Below are 20206 nucleotides of genomic sequence, written 5' to 3'. Positions count from 1 at the left end.
AGTAAAGTAAACAACAAAAGTAGCACTGGGAAGTGGGAACCAGTGAGCCATTCATATTATTTCATACTATAGCCTATATAAAGTAAGACATATGTATTTCCTTTGAATTTATATTAGGAATACAAAAATATTAGCCATACAAAAATAACATTTGTTTTCATTTTGGAATTCATTCATTTCTTATTTTTTTGTTGTTTGACTTGACGTTCCAATGGCAGGAAGAGAGTGAATGACAGACATCGGTTTGTCATTCAGGCGTCCCACAAATTGAGACCCTACCCACATTGTGGCAGACAATGGCATCAGTGTAGTTAGTGCCCTAATAGTTGGCCTTCTCTTAAATATATCTTTTATCCCACGATTTTGTAACCCATTTTTCACCTGTGTCAATCATCTAATGTGATCCTGGGCTCTACACACCCTCCGCCAACCTGGGGAGAGCAACGGACTTAACTCATGCTTCTTATAGTTGGCCTTCTGTTGTAATTAAAACTCTCTCATTGTCTCTTTACCTGCAAGTAATAAGTTTCTAACCCCGTACCCCGTATCGCTTGTGACAAGTGGGATGGGGGGACCATCCCAATTGTCCCACACAAGCGATACTTCTGTCCCTCAAATGAACAGTTTGGATCTGGTCACCATACAGTGAACATAACACCGATATAATAGTTCCTACAGTATTTATTTTTCTGTAAAAAGAAGCCAAAGTGTTACAACAAGAATCACAGTTAAAAAGAAAATGAGATCCTTTCAAAAAAATAAAGGCGATGTGTGTTTTTATTATAATTCAAAATTTCAAAATTATCAACAGAGCACTCACAAACTAGCTGAAACAGAACAGGGGCTGCGGTTGCGTACAGATTAGTTTAAACTAGTGTTCTTTGAATGAACTCTCTCATTTATATGGACATTTTGTACTGTTGTTATATATTTACTATGTACCCAATCCATACATATATTTTGCTGTGAAACACAGTGAATGAAATTACGCTTGAGCCATTTTATCTTGTCACATCTCATCTCTGTTGCTGTTTCAGCACTAATAACAGTCTCTGTTCAGGAACATGACATCATCATCACCAGTGTGTGTTTAGGAGCTTGATTCTGGGATACTGTGTTGGATTAGCTGTGCCATACAAACAACAGGAACTAGTGTGCTTTAAAAGGTCAATTATGTCACAAACAAAACGGGAATTATATTTCATATCAGAAAAAAAGATTATACCCCACGAATGTTCCTAAATTATATACTCTCCAGTATCCACCTACTGTATTTACCAACAACGCTTTTGGAAGGACGGTTACTGCTGTTTGTCTCTGTGCGTCAGAACTATAATCCCATTGTAGAACATTAAGGTTAAATCTTTAATTACTCTATTAGTTTGCTATGGTGGATTTCTGCCCAGAGGGAAGAAACAAACAGAAGCTTACTGATATGCAGACACAGATGAATTGAAACTGATCAGACCTATTTGGCAAAACAAGCTCAACATAAAAGACAAGTATATACAGTAGTACATGATAGGACAATATTGAGGACAATATAATTTTAGGTCCCCCGACACACTGGTTGAGAAACACTGCTGTATACAATACACCGTATCGTTGCTGTCGGACAGAAACCCCATATTTCCAAAACCTTTTGTAAATGAATGCCCTACTACTTACTTGTTCACTCTAAAAGAGTCACACAATAGCATCAAGTAGCATATCTGCATGGCTTGAGCTTGTAGATCTGCTACTTTTGATGCTTTGAATTTGAATTCTGAAAAGTAACGGTTTTGGACATATGAGGTTTCCACACGACAGAGACGATATACAACACAAACCATTATTTATCCACCACGTGTGAGTCTTATGATAGTTCATGTTATGTTACCTTAGGCACCGTCTAATCTCTGACAGCTTCAATAAATACACTCACGGCAATACCAACAATGACATGAATACTAAAATAACAACAATACCTTTAATATGACCACATATGAAATAATTACTAATTATAATTATTAATTATAATGAATAATTACCGACAACAACCAGTCAGTGATACACACATAGTACAGACAGTGAGACACAGGACATACACACTTTTTCTTTTACAGTGTACATTCTCAAAACTGTCTGTAACACACCTTGAACTACCGTATATTCTTTGTATGAAAGGTGATGTATACAAATAAAACATTATTTTGTATACACTTTGGTATTCTCCCCCTGTGATGTGAGAAACTAAAGGAGCAGGAGAATAAATGCAGAACACACGGATGACATTGCAGGGCAGGATAAGCAGGACCGAGGTGTAAGAGACAGGACGAAAACAGGTATAATAAACTATACTTAATAAAATCTATCTCAAGTCACTTGAATACTGGAGGGTCCCCTCATTTCATGACATTTAATATTGCAACATACATCTCCCACAAATAGACATTCTGCCACTGACACATTTGTCTTGAGTTAATGGTTTCATTCCTTTTTTTCACACTGGCTTCCAGGTGGATATAATCATGATTTTTAAGCTGTACAGCTGTACGTGACGCAGCTAGACTATGTGAAATTATGAACATGAATAATTTGCCACTGAAGGACAGTGCCTTGAACACACAGTGCAGCTTCACTATATACAGTGGAAATGGGAATCAAGAAACAGATTTCATGATTGTGCGATGCTTTGGCAAAACTATTTTCAACTTTCATGCAAGAAAAGCAAATTGAATTGAATAGAATCAGTTCCACGTACTGACTGAGGGCTGGGATAGAATAGAACACAGGGAACACTCATGGGAGTGTGTGTATGCGTGCGTGCGTGCGTGCGTTTGTCTTTTATTTCAACTGACATCTACTGGCTGAAAGACAGCCAATGCAGCCAAAATCTTTCTCTGTTCCTTCATGGGGTTCCTGTGTGTGTGTGTGTGTGTGTGTGCGCGTGTGCTGGTGCGTGTCTGTAAAAGGAAGTTGAATGCAGTCTATGAAGCCTGACCGAAAACAGAGCCCAAAAAGACCAGTGGAATTATAATAATAATAACATAAATTAAAATAACAGTCTGAATAATATTGTTATCTACATGTGAACTGGATTCACAAAGTGTCCAGCCAAACTGCTTATGACGGTCTGCTGCACTTTTAATTGTTAGACTTTAGAATTTAGAATATAAAGACTATACCACACAGGAGACTCCTGTGCTTATGCAGCCTTTTGTGGTGTTTGATTGATTGATTGATTGATTGATTGAAGTATTTATTAACAGTTTGCAGAATAGGTACAATTCAAGCACAACTCAATACAAAAACTGTTAACTGTGGACGACACCATAAGTGATGATGCAAATCTCTATCTTAGAAAGACAAACAGTCGAGAGTGAGTGTTGTGTGATAAAATTCACCTAGTCATTAATTGTATATAGACAAACACTATTGCAGCATTGGAGAGGAGAGGAGAGGAGAGGAGAGGAGAGGAGAGGAGAGGAGAGGAGAGGAGAGGAGAGGAGAGGAGAGGAGAGGAGAGGAGAGGAGGAGAACCCTCGGTTGTTTGTCACTCTAGGACAGAGTTTGCATGCCACTGTAGCGGTTGTGAATACAAGGTTTTATTTGGCTATGGTTAGTGGCTGGCTCAGGCTGGTGGCTCTTAACTCTGGTCCCGGGGTCCCACGACTATCGCTGGTATAAAGTTTGTCTGTCCAATCAAGGTTCCTCAGGCCCAGACAGAGTTGGGCAAGACAGCTTTAATGGCCCAACTTCATGGAATGAACTCCAAAACTCCTTAAAACTGAGCTACCTGCCATCCTTCGGTCAGTTCAAAGGAATGCTCCAGAATATCTTTGACCGTGATTTCTCCTGCTTCAATTGATTTATTTTACTGATGGTTGTTCTGTATAAAGTTCCTTTGTAATTTACCCTGATTTATAATGTTGTTTGATGTATTGTTTTGTGACTGTATTTTATGTATTGTAACCTCGGCTACGTTGAAAATGAGGGCTTGCCCTCAACTGTATTCCGAGTAAAAATAAAGGTGAGAAAGAAAGAAAGAAAGAAAGAAAGAAAGAAAGAAAGAAAGAATCAGGGGGACAGTTCAGCTTGGTCTAGTTACGACCGGGGCAGTTATATAAACTGTACACATTTAACTGACGCAATAAAGTGGCTAATCTAAGACTGATTTAGACACTGAGTGGGTAAATAAAATACATGAAAGAAGAATAAACATGCTTGCTTGCAGTCATAGCAGTTTGAATGTATTACTCAATACAAATGACAAAATACAGCTGCGACGACTATCTAAAGTGTTTATAGTGCATGGAATGTTCAAAATTGTCGCTTATATTGTCTTTATACCAATCATTTGACAAAAATAGCTATAGGGAAGTTGAACTAGATGGTGTGGTAAGCTTGTTGTTTGCTGATAACGTTAGCTAGTTGCGTACTACATCACAGTTATATTATAACTGTATCACTGCAGGATAAATTATCAAATTATTTACAGACATGACAAAAATATAGGTACATTTCTAGTATGGCTGACCAAGGTATCTCTTAAGAACATGATACCTGTTGGTGGAGGATGGCTACCATTTCTGTCTTAATATTAGACTCGTCTAAGAAGTAGAGTAATTAAGACCTGCCTAATGCTTAGATTGCTCAGAAACTAAGATTATGCAACACGTGCCCAGTCTTGACTGGCCTATACAAAGTACAGTAGGTACAGTATGGGTCCCGGGACTGTATCTCAGTGCTGGTGGCGATGTCACAGCTGGGTAGGCGGGGCTGTGACCAGACTCCTCACGTAAACGCGCGGACTCCGCCCCTTACCTGGGCCTGAGGTGGGCGGAGCTTGAGGAGGAGGAGGGGCCGGGGGGTGAGCGGGGGTGCAGGACATGAGGGGTTGCGCTTCCTGTTGCTGCTCAGTGAGATCGCCATCCTGATGGAATAGGTGGAGATAGAGAGGTAGGATCAGACGAGTAGAGATTTATGCTTTACGTCAGCAAAAGACATGCAATATAGAGGGTATGCGCATGCATAAAGTGAATGGAAAATCGAGTGGCAAAGTGAGTTTAATGTCGTTTAATGTCGTTTAATGCAATCAGATAGGACATTTCTGTTTGGATGTATGGGCTGTCAAGGACAGAAAGTAGTTTTCTGCCACTCAGTAGGCGTTCCTGCATGACCTCCGGGTTTGATGATGATGATGATGTCACACGCATACCCTCTATAGGAAATACTCTGTTACAAGTAAAAGTCCGGAATTCAAATTTTACTTTAGTAAAAGTACTGACTTCAAAATGTACTTAAAAGTACCAAAAGTAAATGCACTCATTGTACAGAATGTTTTAAAAATGTGTAATAATCTTTTCAAAATAGCAGATATACAAGCTCACAATGCGTCTCATTGCGACGCATCGTGAGCTTGTAGATCAGCCATTTAATAAGCCATTTCATTCACTCACATACAATATGAGAGCAAGAAGTGATGGTACTGCTTGTTTGTTTGTTTGTTTGTTTGTTGTTGTGTTGTTTATAGTCCTACCTCCTCCTCCTCTTCCTCCTTTCTCCTAGAGAAGAGGAAGGCTGCAGCCCCCTGGGCTATTTGGGGGGGTCCTGGTACGGGTCCCCCTCGGCTCCCGATAGACCCGATAGCCACGCTGCCTGGAGTGATGGTGATGGTGCTGCCTGCGGTGTAGGACACAGGCCGCAGTCTGCCCAGGGCACTGAGGCGCGGGTGGACGCGCTCTGAGGCGGCTAGGACAAAGCTGGGGCCGGGGCCGGGGGAGGAGATGCTCTCCAGGGACGAGATGCTTTGGTTCCAGGCCTGCTGGAGGTCCACGGGGATGATCTTGGTCTCCACTGAGACGCAGGGCGGCAGAGAGCCCATCCCCCCGAACTTCCACGGCAGGTTGGGGGAAGGGGGGGCGGGTGGGAGGGCGGAGGAAGGGCTCCCACAGCACTCTGGAGGTGTGGAGAAAGAAAGGAAGGAAGAAAGAAAGAAAGAAAGAAAGAAAGAAAGAACCTGGATCAAAGCTGGAGTGAACATGCTGCATTCACACGAGGCAGATGCAAAGATCACAGGATATTTGTGGCGTTGCGTATCTGTTGCTCACACGGTCGTTGACGTCATCAGGCGTGTGTGACGTAGTGACGTGTGTCATTGCAGCGACAGTTGTAGCTTTGTAGCTTTGTCATCTGGGAAGTTGAACCCAGCTCAGCTTCAATGTGTAGCTTTGTAGCTTTTGCAGCAGCTACAAACGTCAGATGGGTCTTTGTGCATCTTGATGTCGCTGGCTTCCATCGGCAATGAATGGCAGACTGTAGCTTGGCATCTGCCCGTGTGAACGCAGCAACACACTGCCCTGTGTGTGCTTGTGCGTGCATGCGCGCGCGCGCGCGTGTGTGTGTGTGTGTGTGTGCATGCGTGCGCGAGCAGGTTCTCACCTGACTCGGGACGTTCTTTGGGGATTTCTGCATTCCGGGCCACAAAGGTGATGCCAACATCTTCATCCTTCTCGGTTTCAGAGTTGTCTTCTCTCTCGTCCGCCTCGTCTGGTTCCATGGAAACCAGAACTGGTTCTGTAACACACTGACTTGTCACATTCTGCTGTCGTACAATCTACAGACAACATTTTTGTAGTTGTTCAGCTGTATTTGATTGTGGCAAAACCTTTATGTATCCCCATGTATACTAGGGTCATTTCAGTAGGTACAGCAGTGGAGAAAGAAGAACACATGCATCGGAAAAGATAGTCATTACATTTTATAGCTGTTCATACAGTACCTAGTCCAACGTTGAAAAGACGATAGGAGATCTCGCCTACCCACACGTATGGGTGGTTGCTAAACCCTATGCCTACTGTAGTGCATTGAAACCAACCGTATGATGAATAAATCTTTATAGATGGTAGAACTGTCCTCAGTCTGACAGTCTCTAGTCGAGCTAAGACATTAGAGACTGCCCTTTGAGTCTATAATAGTTTATACCTGCGGTCAGTGTCAACCTCTGATTTAAGATCATTACAGGAGAAACAAACATGACGTTACCTTTATCCTGCCAGCTGACGTTGCGTCGAGGTTTGTCACTCGTGTCCTGCTCCTTGGCATCTGACCCTCGCCTCTGTGCAGACGAGAAATAACATAACATAATATAATATAATATAGGATGCGATGCCACTATCCACCGGATGTGATGTTCTCCGTGCTCTAACACTGGAAACTTTAAAGGCTGCCTCCTTATCCAAACTCTGACACTTCACCTGCAAAGAATTTCTTGACAGAAAGCAGCTCACATGTCTACGGTGGATTTTTATGAAACAGACACTTTGCAGATCGAAAGATAAGAGGAGGAGATAGAGGATAATTCAAACTTTTCGCACAGCTACAATGTCGGTGAGTTTGAAGTTGTTTAACACAATCAGATATGACTTTCCTGTTTGGATGTATGGGCTGGCAATGGCAAATTGCAGCTAGTTGCCACCTAGCTCTGATCCATAGCTCTAATGCGTCGCATTAGAGCTTCTGCCGCTCGCATGAATGCAGACCAGCCTCTCGTCTTTAGCGTAAATAAAAAGAAGGTTTTTGCTACTCACCAAAACAAAGGCGGGTTGTGTCATTATAAAGCCTACTTTCCTTAGTGGAAACACTCTGAGCCCCCCCACCACACGTATAAACGTTACTTTTTGACCAGAAAGGGTTTGTTTTTTTCACCAGAGGAAAAATATTCTCTAGGCAATATCGGTAGAAGGAATCATAGCTCTAAATGCAACGCATTAGAGCTATGGACCAGAGCTAGTTGCCACCATATAGCTAAAATATATAATATATCTAGAGAACGGATTGTACATTATTGTACATCAATATACATTAGTTTAGGTCACACTGTGTCCCCTAGCCCATGGGATCTCAACCTACTCTACACCAGCCTAGTGAAACGTGTGTAGTCCTACATGTTCTGACAGCAGCTTAAGTGAAGGAAAACCAGAACCCTCAATTAGCCTCTCCCGTTTCTTTCTGTATGTGCACGGCGCTGCGTGTTCTCTCTTTCTTTGTGTTTCACAACAAAGCACGGTTCCACTGTAATCATGAAACATCCTGACAAATGGAAAATGAAAAACTGTCTGCTGTGGCAAGGTGGCAATTTAGTCTCACCCCCACTCTCTCATGCATGGACGCACACGAGTGCGCGTGCACGAACGCACGCACGCACAAACAGAAGGAATTGTATTTACCCCGGTACAAGTTAGAGAAGTTATAGTGATCTCATGTGCCTCATACAGGACATGTTTGCCGTCCATAAAACTTCAACACACAGAGCCATCTTTAGTGAGTAGCTCTTGCATGTGTGCAGTATGGGGTAGACAAATCTCACCCCATATGTGTGTGTGCGTGCGTGCGTGTGTGCGTGCGTGAGCAGACTCCAAACTCCAGTCCCACTGCAGACAACTACAATCAGTCCACAGTCAAATACTAAGTTAATACTACATTATAGTTAGGCCAGCCACCACAATCAAACTATTGAAAGTCAAACCAGTCAAGCTTCAAACTACAGTCAAACTACACTTATCGAGTAATAATTATAATAGAAAAGCATAATAATGATATGGTCATCATTATTATTACTGTGTATAATTACAGTGACATAAAGAGAGTCTTGCCTTTTTCTGGCTGCGGTCCTTCTTGTGGCGTTTGTGTCGGCCTGATTTGTACGTCTCCATGCGACTCTTCATGTTTCGCTGGAACACCTCTCTCTCCTGACGCTCTTGATCGCCCAGCGACATGAAGTGACGACTGTAATGTGCCTGGTACTAAAACATTAAAACATACAGGTTTAGTTAGGCTGTAATGTGCCTGGTACTGAAACATACAGGTTTAGTTTATAGGCTGTAATGTGACTGGTACTGAAACATACACGTTTAGTTAGGCTTTAATGTGACTGGTACTGAAACATACAGGTTTAGTTAGGCTGTAATGTGACTGGTACTGAAACATACACGTTTAGTTAGGTTGTAATGTGACTGGTACTGAAACATTCAGGTTTAGTTAGGCTGTAATGTGACTGGTACTGAAACATACAGGTTTAGTTAGGCTGTAATGTGACTGGTACTGAAACATACACGTTTAGTTAGGCTGTAATGTGACTGGTACTGAAACATACACGTTTAGTTAGGCTTTAATGTGACTGGTACTGAAACATACAGGTTTAGTTAGGCTGTAATGTGACTGGTACTGAAACATACACGTTTAGTTAGGCTGTAATGTGACTGGTACTGAAACATTCAGGTTTAGTTAGGCTGTAATGTGACTGGTACTGAAACATTCAGGTTTAGTTAGGCTGTAATGTGACTGGTACTGAAACATACAGGTTTAGTTAGGCTGTAATGTGACTGATACTGAAACATACAGGTTTAGTTAGGCTGTAATGTGACTGGTACTGAAACATACACGTTTAGTTAGGCTTTAATGTGACTGGTACTGAAACATACAGGTTTAGTTAGGCTGTAATGTGACTGGTACTGCAACATTCAGGTTTAGTTAGGCTTTAATGTGACTGGTACTGAAACATACAGGTTTAGTTAGGCTGTAATGTGACTGATACTGAAACATACAGGTTTAGTTAGGCTGTAATGTGACTGGTACTGAAACATACACGTTTAGTTAGGCTTTAATGTGACTGGTACTGAAACATACAGGTTTAGTTAGGCTGTAATGTGACTGGTACTGCAACATTCAGGTTTAGTTAGGCTGTAATGTGACTGGTACTGAAACATACACGTTTAGTTAGGCTTTAATGTGACTGGTACTGAAACATACACGTTTAGTTAGGCTTTAATGTGACTGGTACTGAAACATAAAGGTTTAGTTAGGCTGTAATGTGACTGGTACTGAAACATACACGTTTAGTTAGGCTGTAATGTGACTGGTACTGAAACATTCAGGTTTAGTTAGGCTGTAATGTGACTGGTACTGCATGAGAGTAGAAACATACAGGTTTAGAGATACATGAACAATACGCACATCATGACAATATTCATTGATATTATCATATATACTGTATGTAGATCAGTGGTTTTCAACCCTTTTCATATCAAGGCCCATTATTTATTGGGCATTTGAGCCACGGATTTAGCCTCTCAAGCCCAAAACTAAAGAACATTTTGTTATCGTTAGACAGGATTGCAGTACCATAGGAGAGATGGCAAAAATTATTTTACATTCTCAGATGTTTGACAAAACTTGAGAGTGTAAAATGGGAGCGTAAAATGGAGCGTAAAATGGTTTCATTAAATTAAAGTTATATAAGGGTCCATTTGGTTACCAACTTTGCATCATTCAGCTGCGGACCACCTGGAACCCCCTCAAGGGCCGCTGGTTGAAAACCAATGCTGTATATATATGTTTTTTCTATTCCATTTGAGTAAGGACAGATGGACCCCCACATGGCCCTTCTTCTCTCCTCTCTCCCTATAAACAGACAGAACATACTGCGTGTCTGTGCGAGTCGTCCCCTGCAAGGTTTTGAATCATAGGTTCATAGGTTTGGGATTTGTATTGCACCAGTTATTACACAGCCTGGGGCGCAGTCCGAAGAAAGAGAGTGAAGATAAGAATCAGACACTACTACTTGTTCACTGGCATTACTAATAACAAGACAATGATGTCCATTTTATTGGGTTTATTGCTGCTTATCTGATGAGCCGCAAGCCAGGTGATATTGGAATGCGCCTGTGTCCAAAATGAGATTTATGACCTGATGAAGATCTCTTCACACAAAAGGACTTCTTCTTTTATCTCTCCCCTTTAGAACCATCGTTAAAACTAGGTTCCCTTAACTATTAGTAACCTGTAAGCGGACGGCACATTTGCTTCCTTTAGAGAGCTTTGGTGAACAGATATGATCTTTTCAACAGCCCAATTCTTCAGATAACTGCAAGTCTGTAATTTAAACCCTTTTTTAGACTTCTCAACAATCCCTCCAGCTACTTTAATTGATACGCGTATGAAAACAGGACCCATAAAAAGCTGCCATTACATGTTTTAACAACTAGAATCTTGCACGCCCGTGGTGCAGTTGCTTCTAACACCAGGCGGTCCGTGTTGTTGTTGTTTTTGATTGATTGATTGATTGAAATATTTATTAACAGAATTACAGTACATTTCAAGCACAACTCAATACAAAAGACTGTTAACTGTGAGTGGACGACCCAATAAAGCATTACACTTGTTTACAAGAGGGTCCACCTTGTTCAATTCAACAAAACATTTAGAGACATACAAAAAATAGACACGTCTATATAGTCTCTCCGTGAATACCGTGTGTCCGAATGAGTGCGGACGTGTGCGTGTTTTTACGTACCCGTTTCCTGGGTTTATACAGGTTTGTGAGGACGTGATGTGTCTCAGTACCCTCCTCTACCTTGACTCCTCCCACCGTGTCCACCTGTAGGTCCAAACAAACGCCACTGCCGTTCTCACGCCTAGACAGATAGACAGATAGAAGGATGGATGGATAGATGGGTGGGTGGATGGATGGTTCAAAACGCGATCCGATCAAAACATGGATTAAAGAATATAAAGCCTAGAAAACGGCGGTCTCCGTGTTAAACTGTTAAAAAGACACAGTCTTTCTAAAGTGCTTGGTGTGAGTGTGACTGTGTGTGTGTGTGTGTGTGTGTGTGTGTGTGTGTGTGTGTGTGTGTGTGTGTGTGTGTGTGTGTGTGTGTGTGTGTGTGTGCATGCATGCGTGTTTCATCTCTGTGATAACCCAGGCATCTTTACATCTTTGACAGCCAATACACCAGATGTTATTGTGATTGATGAAGAGTCCAGAGAAGTGTCTGTAAGTGTCTGTATTTGCACCTTTGACCCTAGCCTAGATGAAGCTTTATGACCTGTTGATCTTTAAGGCAGTTGATTGGACATTACCATTATAGTGTATATTAAATCTCTGCTGGAATGGAATCATGGAATATATAGGACACACTCCAATGAAAAGTAAGGACTTAAATTAAAGTTCTGTTCTCCCATAACATCATCATACTAAAATTCAGCGAATGTCTGAATGTCTGAATGTCCCTGACAGCGCTTTATCTCAACATTGGCTGGCCCAATCACTCCCACTTTTCACACAGGCATGGACCATAATTATATGGAGGTCTTTTTCCAATTTGACACATTAATGATTTATAATGAATTTATTAGTGGATTAAAAAATGCAAAAATGGGTATTGTACTGTCAATATGACATGAATATGAATGCAAAGTAGCGGTCCATGTGTGGACAGGCTACCTGTCGCCGTTGTGCATGGTGAGATGTGTGCAAACCGTGTAGTTTATCAGGAGAAGAATACCAAAGGATGCAAGATTTATTAGTGAATGAATTAAAAACGCACCGGGCGCACCGGGGGGCAAATATCTCACAACGGGTAAGGGCTAGTATGGTTAATTCAATTTTATTGACCTCCTAAGGCTCCTATACCCACGGATGTCTGCAAAGGGTGTTAACTTGTGTTGTATCACACGTTAGAGGACGCTTTGCTTTGTTTTATCATTGATGTGAAAATGTATGTGAAAATGTAATTGTACTTAGATTGTGATGTGATGTGTGTGTGTGTGTGTGTGTGTGTGTGTGTGTGTGTGTGTGCGTGTCTTACAGGTAATTGGCAACATTGACTTCAGGTAAGGATGCTCTGCTGGCCACAGATGGGAGAGACAATCTGGCTGATGTCAGAACATTACCTCCCTACACACACACACACACACACACACACACACACACACACACACACACACACACACAGTTAATCAACTACTGCGTTATTGAGAGAGAGACAGACAGACAGCTAGTCAGAGACCAATATAGACAGACAGACAGACGGACGGACGGACGGACGGACGGACGGACGGACGGACGGACGGCAGACAGACAGACAGACAGACAGACAGACAGACAGACAGACAGACAGACAGACAGACAGACAGACAGACAGACAGACAGACAGACTTTCTGGGTGTGACCCTGACGAAACACCAGAGACATACATGTGTCCCATAATAGGGCTCCAGGTTGTCATGACACATTTAGTTAGAGCCCAGCTCATGTTGACCCAAATCAACACCCCCCAATGCACGCACACACACACACACACACACACACACACACACACACACACACACACACACACACACACACACAGTATCTCCCTAAAATGTCTAAACTATCTCAAATAATAATAAATAGGAAAATTGAAGGTGACTGGACTTGTTACGACAGTGAATTACGACAGTGATTTAATAACAACTATAGGTTGTAAATTAGACGTGACGTGAGCTATACGGTAAATGAAGAACATGTAAAAAGAGGGACCAATGTGCTGCTCTGCCAAGAATCCAGCAGAAGTCTGGTCTTGTCTGAGGTTTCCCTCCACATTCCTCTGCTCTGATATAGATCTGTCTCTCTGCTGTGTTCACACACAAAGCTACGGCTTCACCTCACTCACTGATCTGACTCTCTGCTGTGTTCACACACAAAGCTACAGCTTCACCTCACTCACTGATCTGACTCTCTGCTGTGTTCACACACAAAGCTACAGCTTCACCTCACTCACTGATCTGACTCTCTGCTGTGTTCACACACAAAGCTACAGCTTCACCTCACTCACTGATCTGACTCTCTGCTGTGTTCACACACAAAGCTACAGCTTCACCTCACTCACTGATCTGACTCTCTGCTGTGTTCACACACAAAGCTACAGCTTCACCTCACTCACTGATCTGACTCTCTGCTGTGTTCACACACAAAGCTACAGCTTCACCTCACTCACTGATCTGACTCTCTGCTGTGTTCACACACAAAGCTACAGCTTCACCTCACTCACTGATCTGACTCTCTGCTGTGTTCACACACAAAGCTACAGCTTCACCTCACTCACTGATCTGACTCTCTGCTGTGTTCACACACAAAGCTACAGCTTCACCTCACTCACTGATCTGACTCTCTGCTGTGTTCACACACAAAGCTACAGCTTCACCTCACTCACTGATCTGACTCTCTGCTGTGTTCACACACAAAGCTACAGCTTCACCTCACTCACTGATCTGACTCTCTGCTGTGTGTCATGACCATAAAACCTTTGATTCTGTGGAGAAAAAAAGCAAAACGCTAAACAAAGGGTATTTAGTATGTAGTATAACATAAACCGTAATTAAATATTATATTATTATTATTATTATTAATCATGACTCATGATTCACCAGGATCATGGATGGTTGGATTCTAGCCTTAGAATAATTGATGAAAATCTCTATTGGAAAAATGAATTGTAGAGTTTTCAGTGGGTCCAGAAGGCTGCTATGCCCTGTGGAAGCTGCAGACTGATGGCTGACCCTCGTCACCGCGTGACGGATGTGACGCGCCACACATCAAAGCCAGGCTGACCTCAACCTTTTCTTTTGGGCGATTGACCACTCCCCTTCTTTCTCTCTAATCCTGTTCTGTCCTGTCAATCAGTGGTTCTCAACCAGTGGTCCTTGAGGAGGTTCCAGCTGGTCCCCAGCAAAATGATGGAGAGTTGGTAACCAAATGGACCCTTATTGAGAGTGTCAAATAAAAAACATTTTACACTCTGAAGAGTTAAATTATTGTTAAACATCTGCATTACTTAAGTGCATTTAGAAGAAGTCTACACAATTAGAGAATGTATACGAATTGTTATTTTTGATCAATGTTTGCCTGTTGTCTACAGTATTAGTACCACATCAAATGCAGAATAAATAATGGGCCTTGATATGAAAAGGGTTGAAAACCACTGCTGAAAATGGAAGAAAAATGTGTTCTTGCCATTAACCCATTTTGGGCGGGAACCCCTTTTGGTGTTAGCATTATGTTATGCTTTAGCTATTGAAAAATAGCAGATCTACAAGCTCATAGCCCGCCACCAAGTGGCGCTCTACGAGCTTGTAGGTCGTCTATTTTTTTTTTAATCGAAGAACGACTGACATAGAAACATAGCTTTTTCAGAAAACTGTCAGGACGTAGAAGACATTTTTAGAATCTCAGGAAACCAGTTCCGTGTGCTATTTAACCCGACCATTTCGATATGCCAGGACACTAAGGTATGACGACAGCAGCTGTCCATCCGTGGCCTTTGTGTAGCTTTGTTGTTTTGTACACAGACACTTGAACAGGTAGTGGCCCAGTGTCTTTCCCCAGAGCACACAGGGCTGCATCCAGCTACAGGCTACCTCCAGCTGGGCTTGAAAATGTGACCTTTTTGTTACATGATGGCCTGGATAACGGTGCTCCTTTTAGATTACTCACACACGCACACACACACACACACACACACACACACACACACACACACACACACACACACGTACGTCTAGACTCTAGACTATCTCTATATTTCACTCCACTTTCCCTATTGCTCCCCCGTCCCTCCCTCCCTCCTCCCTTTTAATGTTACCTCCTGCCCTCGCCATGTCATCTTTATTCAGAAGAGAAGAGAACATGTTCGATTGTTTCTTCTCCGTATGATTCTAATGTTTTGTACTGTATATTATGTCAGACTGATCAACTCCTGTGTCAGAGAAGTACACTGTATGTAATGTGTTGTATAATAGCGCCCTCCCCTGGTTCCCCACAGTAATGACAACAAGAGAGAATAATGAGCTCTGCTAGTTCATAGCCTCACGCTCCCATGTTCTTGTATGTCCTTTTATTACAATAGAACAATGTTTATGTGTTTATAATATGTAAATATCTTTCTCCTCATTACCTGGTCGATGAGACTGATAGCGTCTCTGATGTTGATCTTCTGATAGACCTCCCAGAGGTCACTCTTCCTGTATACCGAACGCCTCAGCAACAATTTACTGAGGTAGTTCTTATCAAACTGCTCCCATCTGCAGAGAGAGAGAGAGAGAGAGAGAGAGAGAGAGAGAGAGAGAGAGAGAGAGGGAGAGAGAGACATTTAGAAATGTATTTTAATTGTTCTTTTAAAAGACAAACTGAACCCCCACCCCACCCAATAACAAACCCTGGTCGTCACAGAAACAAATGCCCATCTTTTATATGCTCCGTCCCATAATATAAATGGAATAAAGTCTATGTTGCCTACAAGAGTCATGGCTCCTGATAGGGCCGTGGCTATCTTTAGCTGTTTGTACTGAGACCCACATTTTCAATGTATGTTTAACCCATATATTATTTATTTTGATCTTCTTCCGAGACTCTTGGCTGAGAAATGGAAGGGTAGATAGTGCTATTCCTGGTATTGAGTTTTGTTCTATAGGGACCCATCCTGTCTCCGCATCTCTGAACACCCAAGCCACCACTGCTCGGAGTTCAGCTGCCAAAAGGGCCTTTCTGTGTGGAGTTAGCATGTTCTCCCCGTGTCCCCTAGGGTATAGGTACCATCACATGTTCTCCCCGTGACCCCTAGGGTAGGTAACTCTCACTTGTTCTCCCTGTGACCCCTAGGGTAGGTACCTCACAAAAAAACAGGCAGTAATCCTGGTCTCTAAACTACCTCCCCCTGGAAAGCCAGGGCTAGTTGGAATAACAATCCTTCCACGCGCTACGTCCAACCAGGGAAACTCCCCCCTGGCAGGTGAAAAGAAGCGGCTTGGACTCCTCGTGCATAGAAGGAAGCATGAGGTCAGTCCGTTGCTCTCCCCAGGTTGGCAGAGGGAGCGGAGCGGCCCACACATACATTAGAGAATTGACACTGCAGGGTGAAATAATGGGTTACAAAACCGTGGGATGGATGGATAGATGAATAAATCAATACAAAAGGAGGAACGGCATCTTTCCTGCATGCTTGAGTAGCTACTATGACGCATGTAGCTAGCAAAGAGGTGAAGTCCATTATCCCTTGTATAGCAGTAGGTTAATTGGGCTCAGCTGGAATTCCAAAAATCACTGTAAGAGGGTTAGGATATATTGTCAGAAGCTTTCTGAAAGGATTCAAATAATTCATCCAGCTTGAGGCTGGATCACACCATGATGTGGACAAGTTCTGCTCTACATCTATTATGCACCTGAATCACTTATATATAAAATGACACCAACCTACAGTAGAAATACTAAAATATGGTCCCACAGACACATTCGTTCTGGGTTGAGGGCATGGAGGCCTGGGGCATCAACAAGAGTACTCTTTTTTACTTGAGTAAAGCATCAATACTGCATTGTAGAAATACTCTGTTATACAAGTTAAAGTCCGGAATTCAAAATTTGCTTGAGTAAAGGTACAAAAGTATCGCAAATGTAGAAAGTACTGACAAAATAGCAGATCTACAATCTGAGAAAACACTGAGAAACATGTTTTGGTATTATTTTAAGATTATTTGATATAATGTAATATTGGTTAGTGTGTGTTATTCAGCATGAGATTTATGTGTTGATACTTGTGTTAGTGTTGTCAGAATGTTGTCACAGTGTTAAAGGTGCAGGAAGTAGATTGTTAAAATAATCTATACTCTGATAATAACCATTGTTATTAGTAAAAAAAAAAGCACTCTCTCAGGCTCTTCAGTTAATAGAAAATGCATTTTCAGGTCACAATATGAATTTTTACCCAATCAGGAGAAAGAACTCACACAAGATACACGATAAACAAATGAAATTGGAAGTGGACACACACATAGAAAGGCGCAGCCATAATTGGAACTGGAACACCAAAACAATGCAGCTGATAATAAGTGGGTACTCTTTCCTGTTTGGGTGAAATTGGCAGCCTATACCTGAACCATTATTTTCTGCTTATTAAATAACTGGAGAGACAGAGAGACCTGTGTCATTGAACAAATTGAACAAACACTCTATATAGAAAAAACTAATAAAACATAGGAGGAGGGTCTGTATAAGATACACATGCTCTTTGGTTGCATGCAGTTAACTATGGAATCGTGCATTTCCCGTCAGTGTGTTGGTTGGTTGGTTGGTCACCCCAGATGGCTCTGGGTCACCCCAGGTGAGAGAGCACGTGACCTCAAGTGACATCATCAGGGAAGGAGATCCTTATCTGTTGTTGCTCCTCATCTTCTGCTATTATTGTACAAAAGCATTATTCAACCTGTTCTGTTGTACTGTTTATGTTTCTACACCATTTTGTCAGGAACAAACTTTTCAGTATCACCCGTATTGCTTCCAAGATCATCGGACTTCCTACACCCATACTTTCTGATATTAACAATAAGGCCATCATTATTATTATGGATATCCCTGATGTCATCAATATTTGCCAGCAACTCAAACCCTGTTCTGACATTCCATAATTATGTTGATCCTGCCCCATCCATCCTTCCTCTTCGATGTCTCCCTTTTGACTGATACCTGTCCATTTCAATTTAAAATTTAAAAGTAATGAGTGTCAATTTGGGGGACCTTAACATGAAGACGTTTGAGAACCACTGCCCTTGACAACTAGAAGAGGCCATAGGGAGAGGATAGCATACTGTACAAAACCAGATGGACTTACTGTATGACAAACAGGCCACGGTGTACCCTGGTCTAATAATGACCATTGTGTACTGTATTTGACATTTTGATTAATGTGTACCTTATTTGAGTGTGTAGTTTTTGGATTATTTATAGATAGTTTACTCTCTTCAACATTGTACAGCTTCTCTATTGATTTTACCAGTGCTGCAGCCTAGGCTTTTTCAGACGGTATACACTAATTATTCCCTGTGCGACATGCGCATGTATCGGCTATATGCCCGTGTGATGGTCAATGGATGTAATGGTTTATAGCGGACGCCAGACAGTACGTCGACACGGCATACTACACATATACGTACTGTATAGAGCGTTTAACGGTAGAATACACCACCAGGTTTTACACATGACTGTTGGCCTCTATCTTTCTATACATCCATCATCATCCATACCTACTGTATGGATGATGGCCTGGGCGTTCATCTTTTCCACAGCTGAGTGGTGTAGAATTGACAGATATCCGTCGAGACTGCACTCGCAGGTGCCGGTTTCATGTAATCAAATTCAATTCCCAACAGATCGTCAAAACCTGTTGTTTTTGGGGAGCGCTGGTTGGCTGTTGGCTGGTGAGGCCATCCCTATAGCGAGACATATATTTCGTCGCGCAGCAATGTTGCGCGCCAAGAATAGCTGACATACAAGGTCTGCATGGCTGTACACACAACATAAATCAAGGATTGTATATTTCAAGAGCGAGAGATCACAGTAAACATCCTAAGCGTCCTTGGGTTCATGTAAGGCGCTAAATAAATTAAAGTGATTATATTATTTCACTGCGGTAACGTGTGTGACAAACAGTACGACTTTGACTTTTTTTTACTTTGATAGCTTAATGTTACTGTATTAGATGTGTTGTTGCTAACATAGTATTAGTGTGTGATTACTTGTCTCTCCAGTGGTGGTATCCCTGCAGTCCGGCGATGTCTTCAACAGCTGCCAGGATGTGGTCAAACGCCTGGAGGACAGAGGTCAGCAAGGGGTCAAAGGTTACACACAGGGACTGTTAATCTCATGACTCCGTTCATTAGGCTTATGATCATCACGGCTTGGTTTGATTGATCTATTAGACACTTCTTGCAGTTTTGATTGAAACCTTTTATTTCAGGGGAATCCGATTGAGGTCTCTTTTTCAATGGCGCCCTGTATACAAAGAACAATTACAGCAATGATTTTACAATTTACATACATGACAGGTGCATATACGCCTTCTTCTAGTGTGAGGTCAGTTAAAATCTTTTAAAAATATCATATGAAACAAGGACATCCAGCTTCAACTTGTTTTGACAGATATTCCATAGACGTGGAGCATGCACCCTGAAGGCAGTGTCTCCCAGTTTAGAAGAGTTACGGTTATAGACAGAGACAAACACACACGGGGGGGAGAGAGAGAGAGAGAGAGAGAGAGAGAGAGAGAGAGAGACACACACACACACACACACACACACACACACACACACACACACACACACACACACACACACACACACACACACACACACACACACACACACACACACACACACACACACACACACACACACACAGAGAAATAGAGTGTCTGCGAGTGGCAAGGTCTCTCACATCACAGGCATACTGCACAGTGCACAGCAAGTCCCTCTGTTGACTTGTCACTAACAGCACTGTGTTGGAAATCCCCTGCATGCTCTCTAGTGACGACACAAAGAGTTCAGCCAGAAAACCCCTGATATCTCACATCCCATG

At 42.1% G+C, this 20206-nt stretch overlaps 1 protein-coding gene across 2 annotated transcripts in view; it reads right to left on the bottom strand.

Annotated features, from left to right (window-relative positions):
• Positions 1–765: 765 nt before the first annotated feature.
• slc9a5 (solute carrier family 9 member A5) overlaps positions 766–20206 on the bottom strand; it is a 34565-nt gene continuing 15124 nt past the window's right edge. For both annotated transcript variants that reach the window (XM_080769198.1, XM_080769199.1), the window contains exons 9-17: positions 19369–19439; positions 15759–15885; positions 12633–12721; positions 11336–11456; positions 8637–8786; positions 7027–7099; positions 6424–6558; positions 5522–5940; positions 766–4915 (exon numbers count right to left, since the gene is read on the bottom strand). In XM_080769198.1, the coding sequence (XP_080625324.1) occupies positions 4742–4915; positions 5522–5940; positions 6424–6558; positions 7027–7099; positions 8637–8786; positions 11336–11456; positions 12633–12721; positions 15759–15885; positions 19369–19439 (1359 nt within the window). In that variant the 3' untranslated portion in view covers positions 766–4741. The remainder of the gene's footprint in view (positions 4916–5521; positions 5941–6423; positions 6559–7026; positions 7100–8636; positions 8787–11335; positions 11457–12632; positions 12722–15758; positions 15886–19368; positions 19440–20206) is intronic.

The sequence above is a fragment of the Protomyctophum bolini genome (genome assembly GCF_963924005.1).
Source record: "Protomyctophum bolini genome assembly, chromosome: 1".
NCBI classification, from domain to species: domain Eukaryota; kingdom Metazoa; phylum Chordata; class Actinopteri; order Myctophiformes; family Myctophidae; genus Protomyctophum; species Protomyctophum bolini.
The sequence above is the reverse complement of the archived record's forward strand: the minus strand, read 5'-3'. Positions and strand labels throughout refer to the sequence as shown.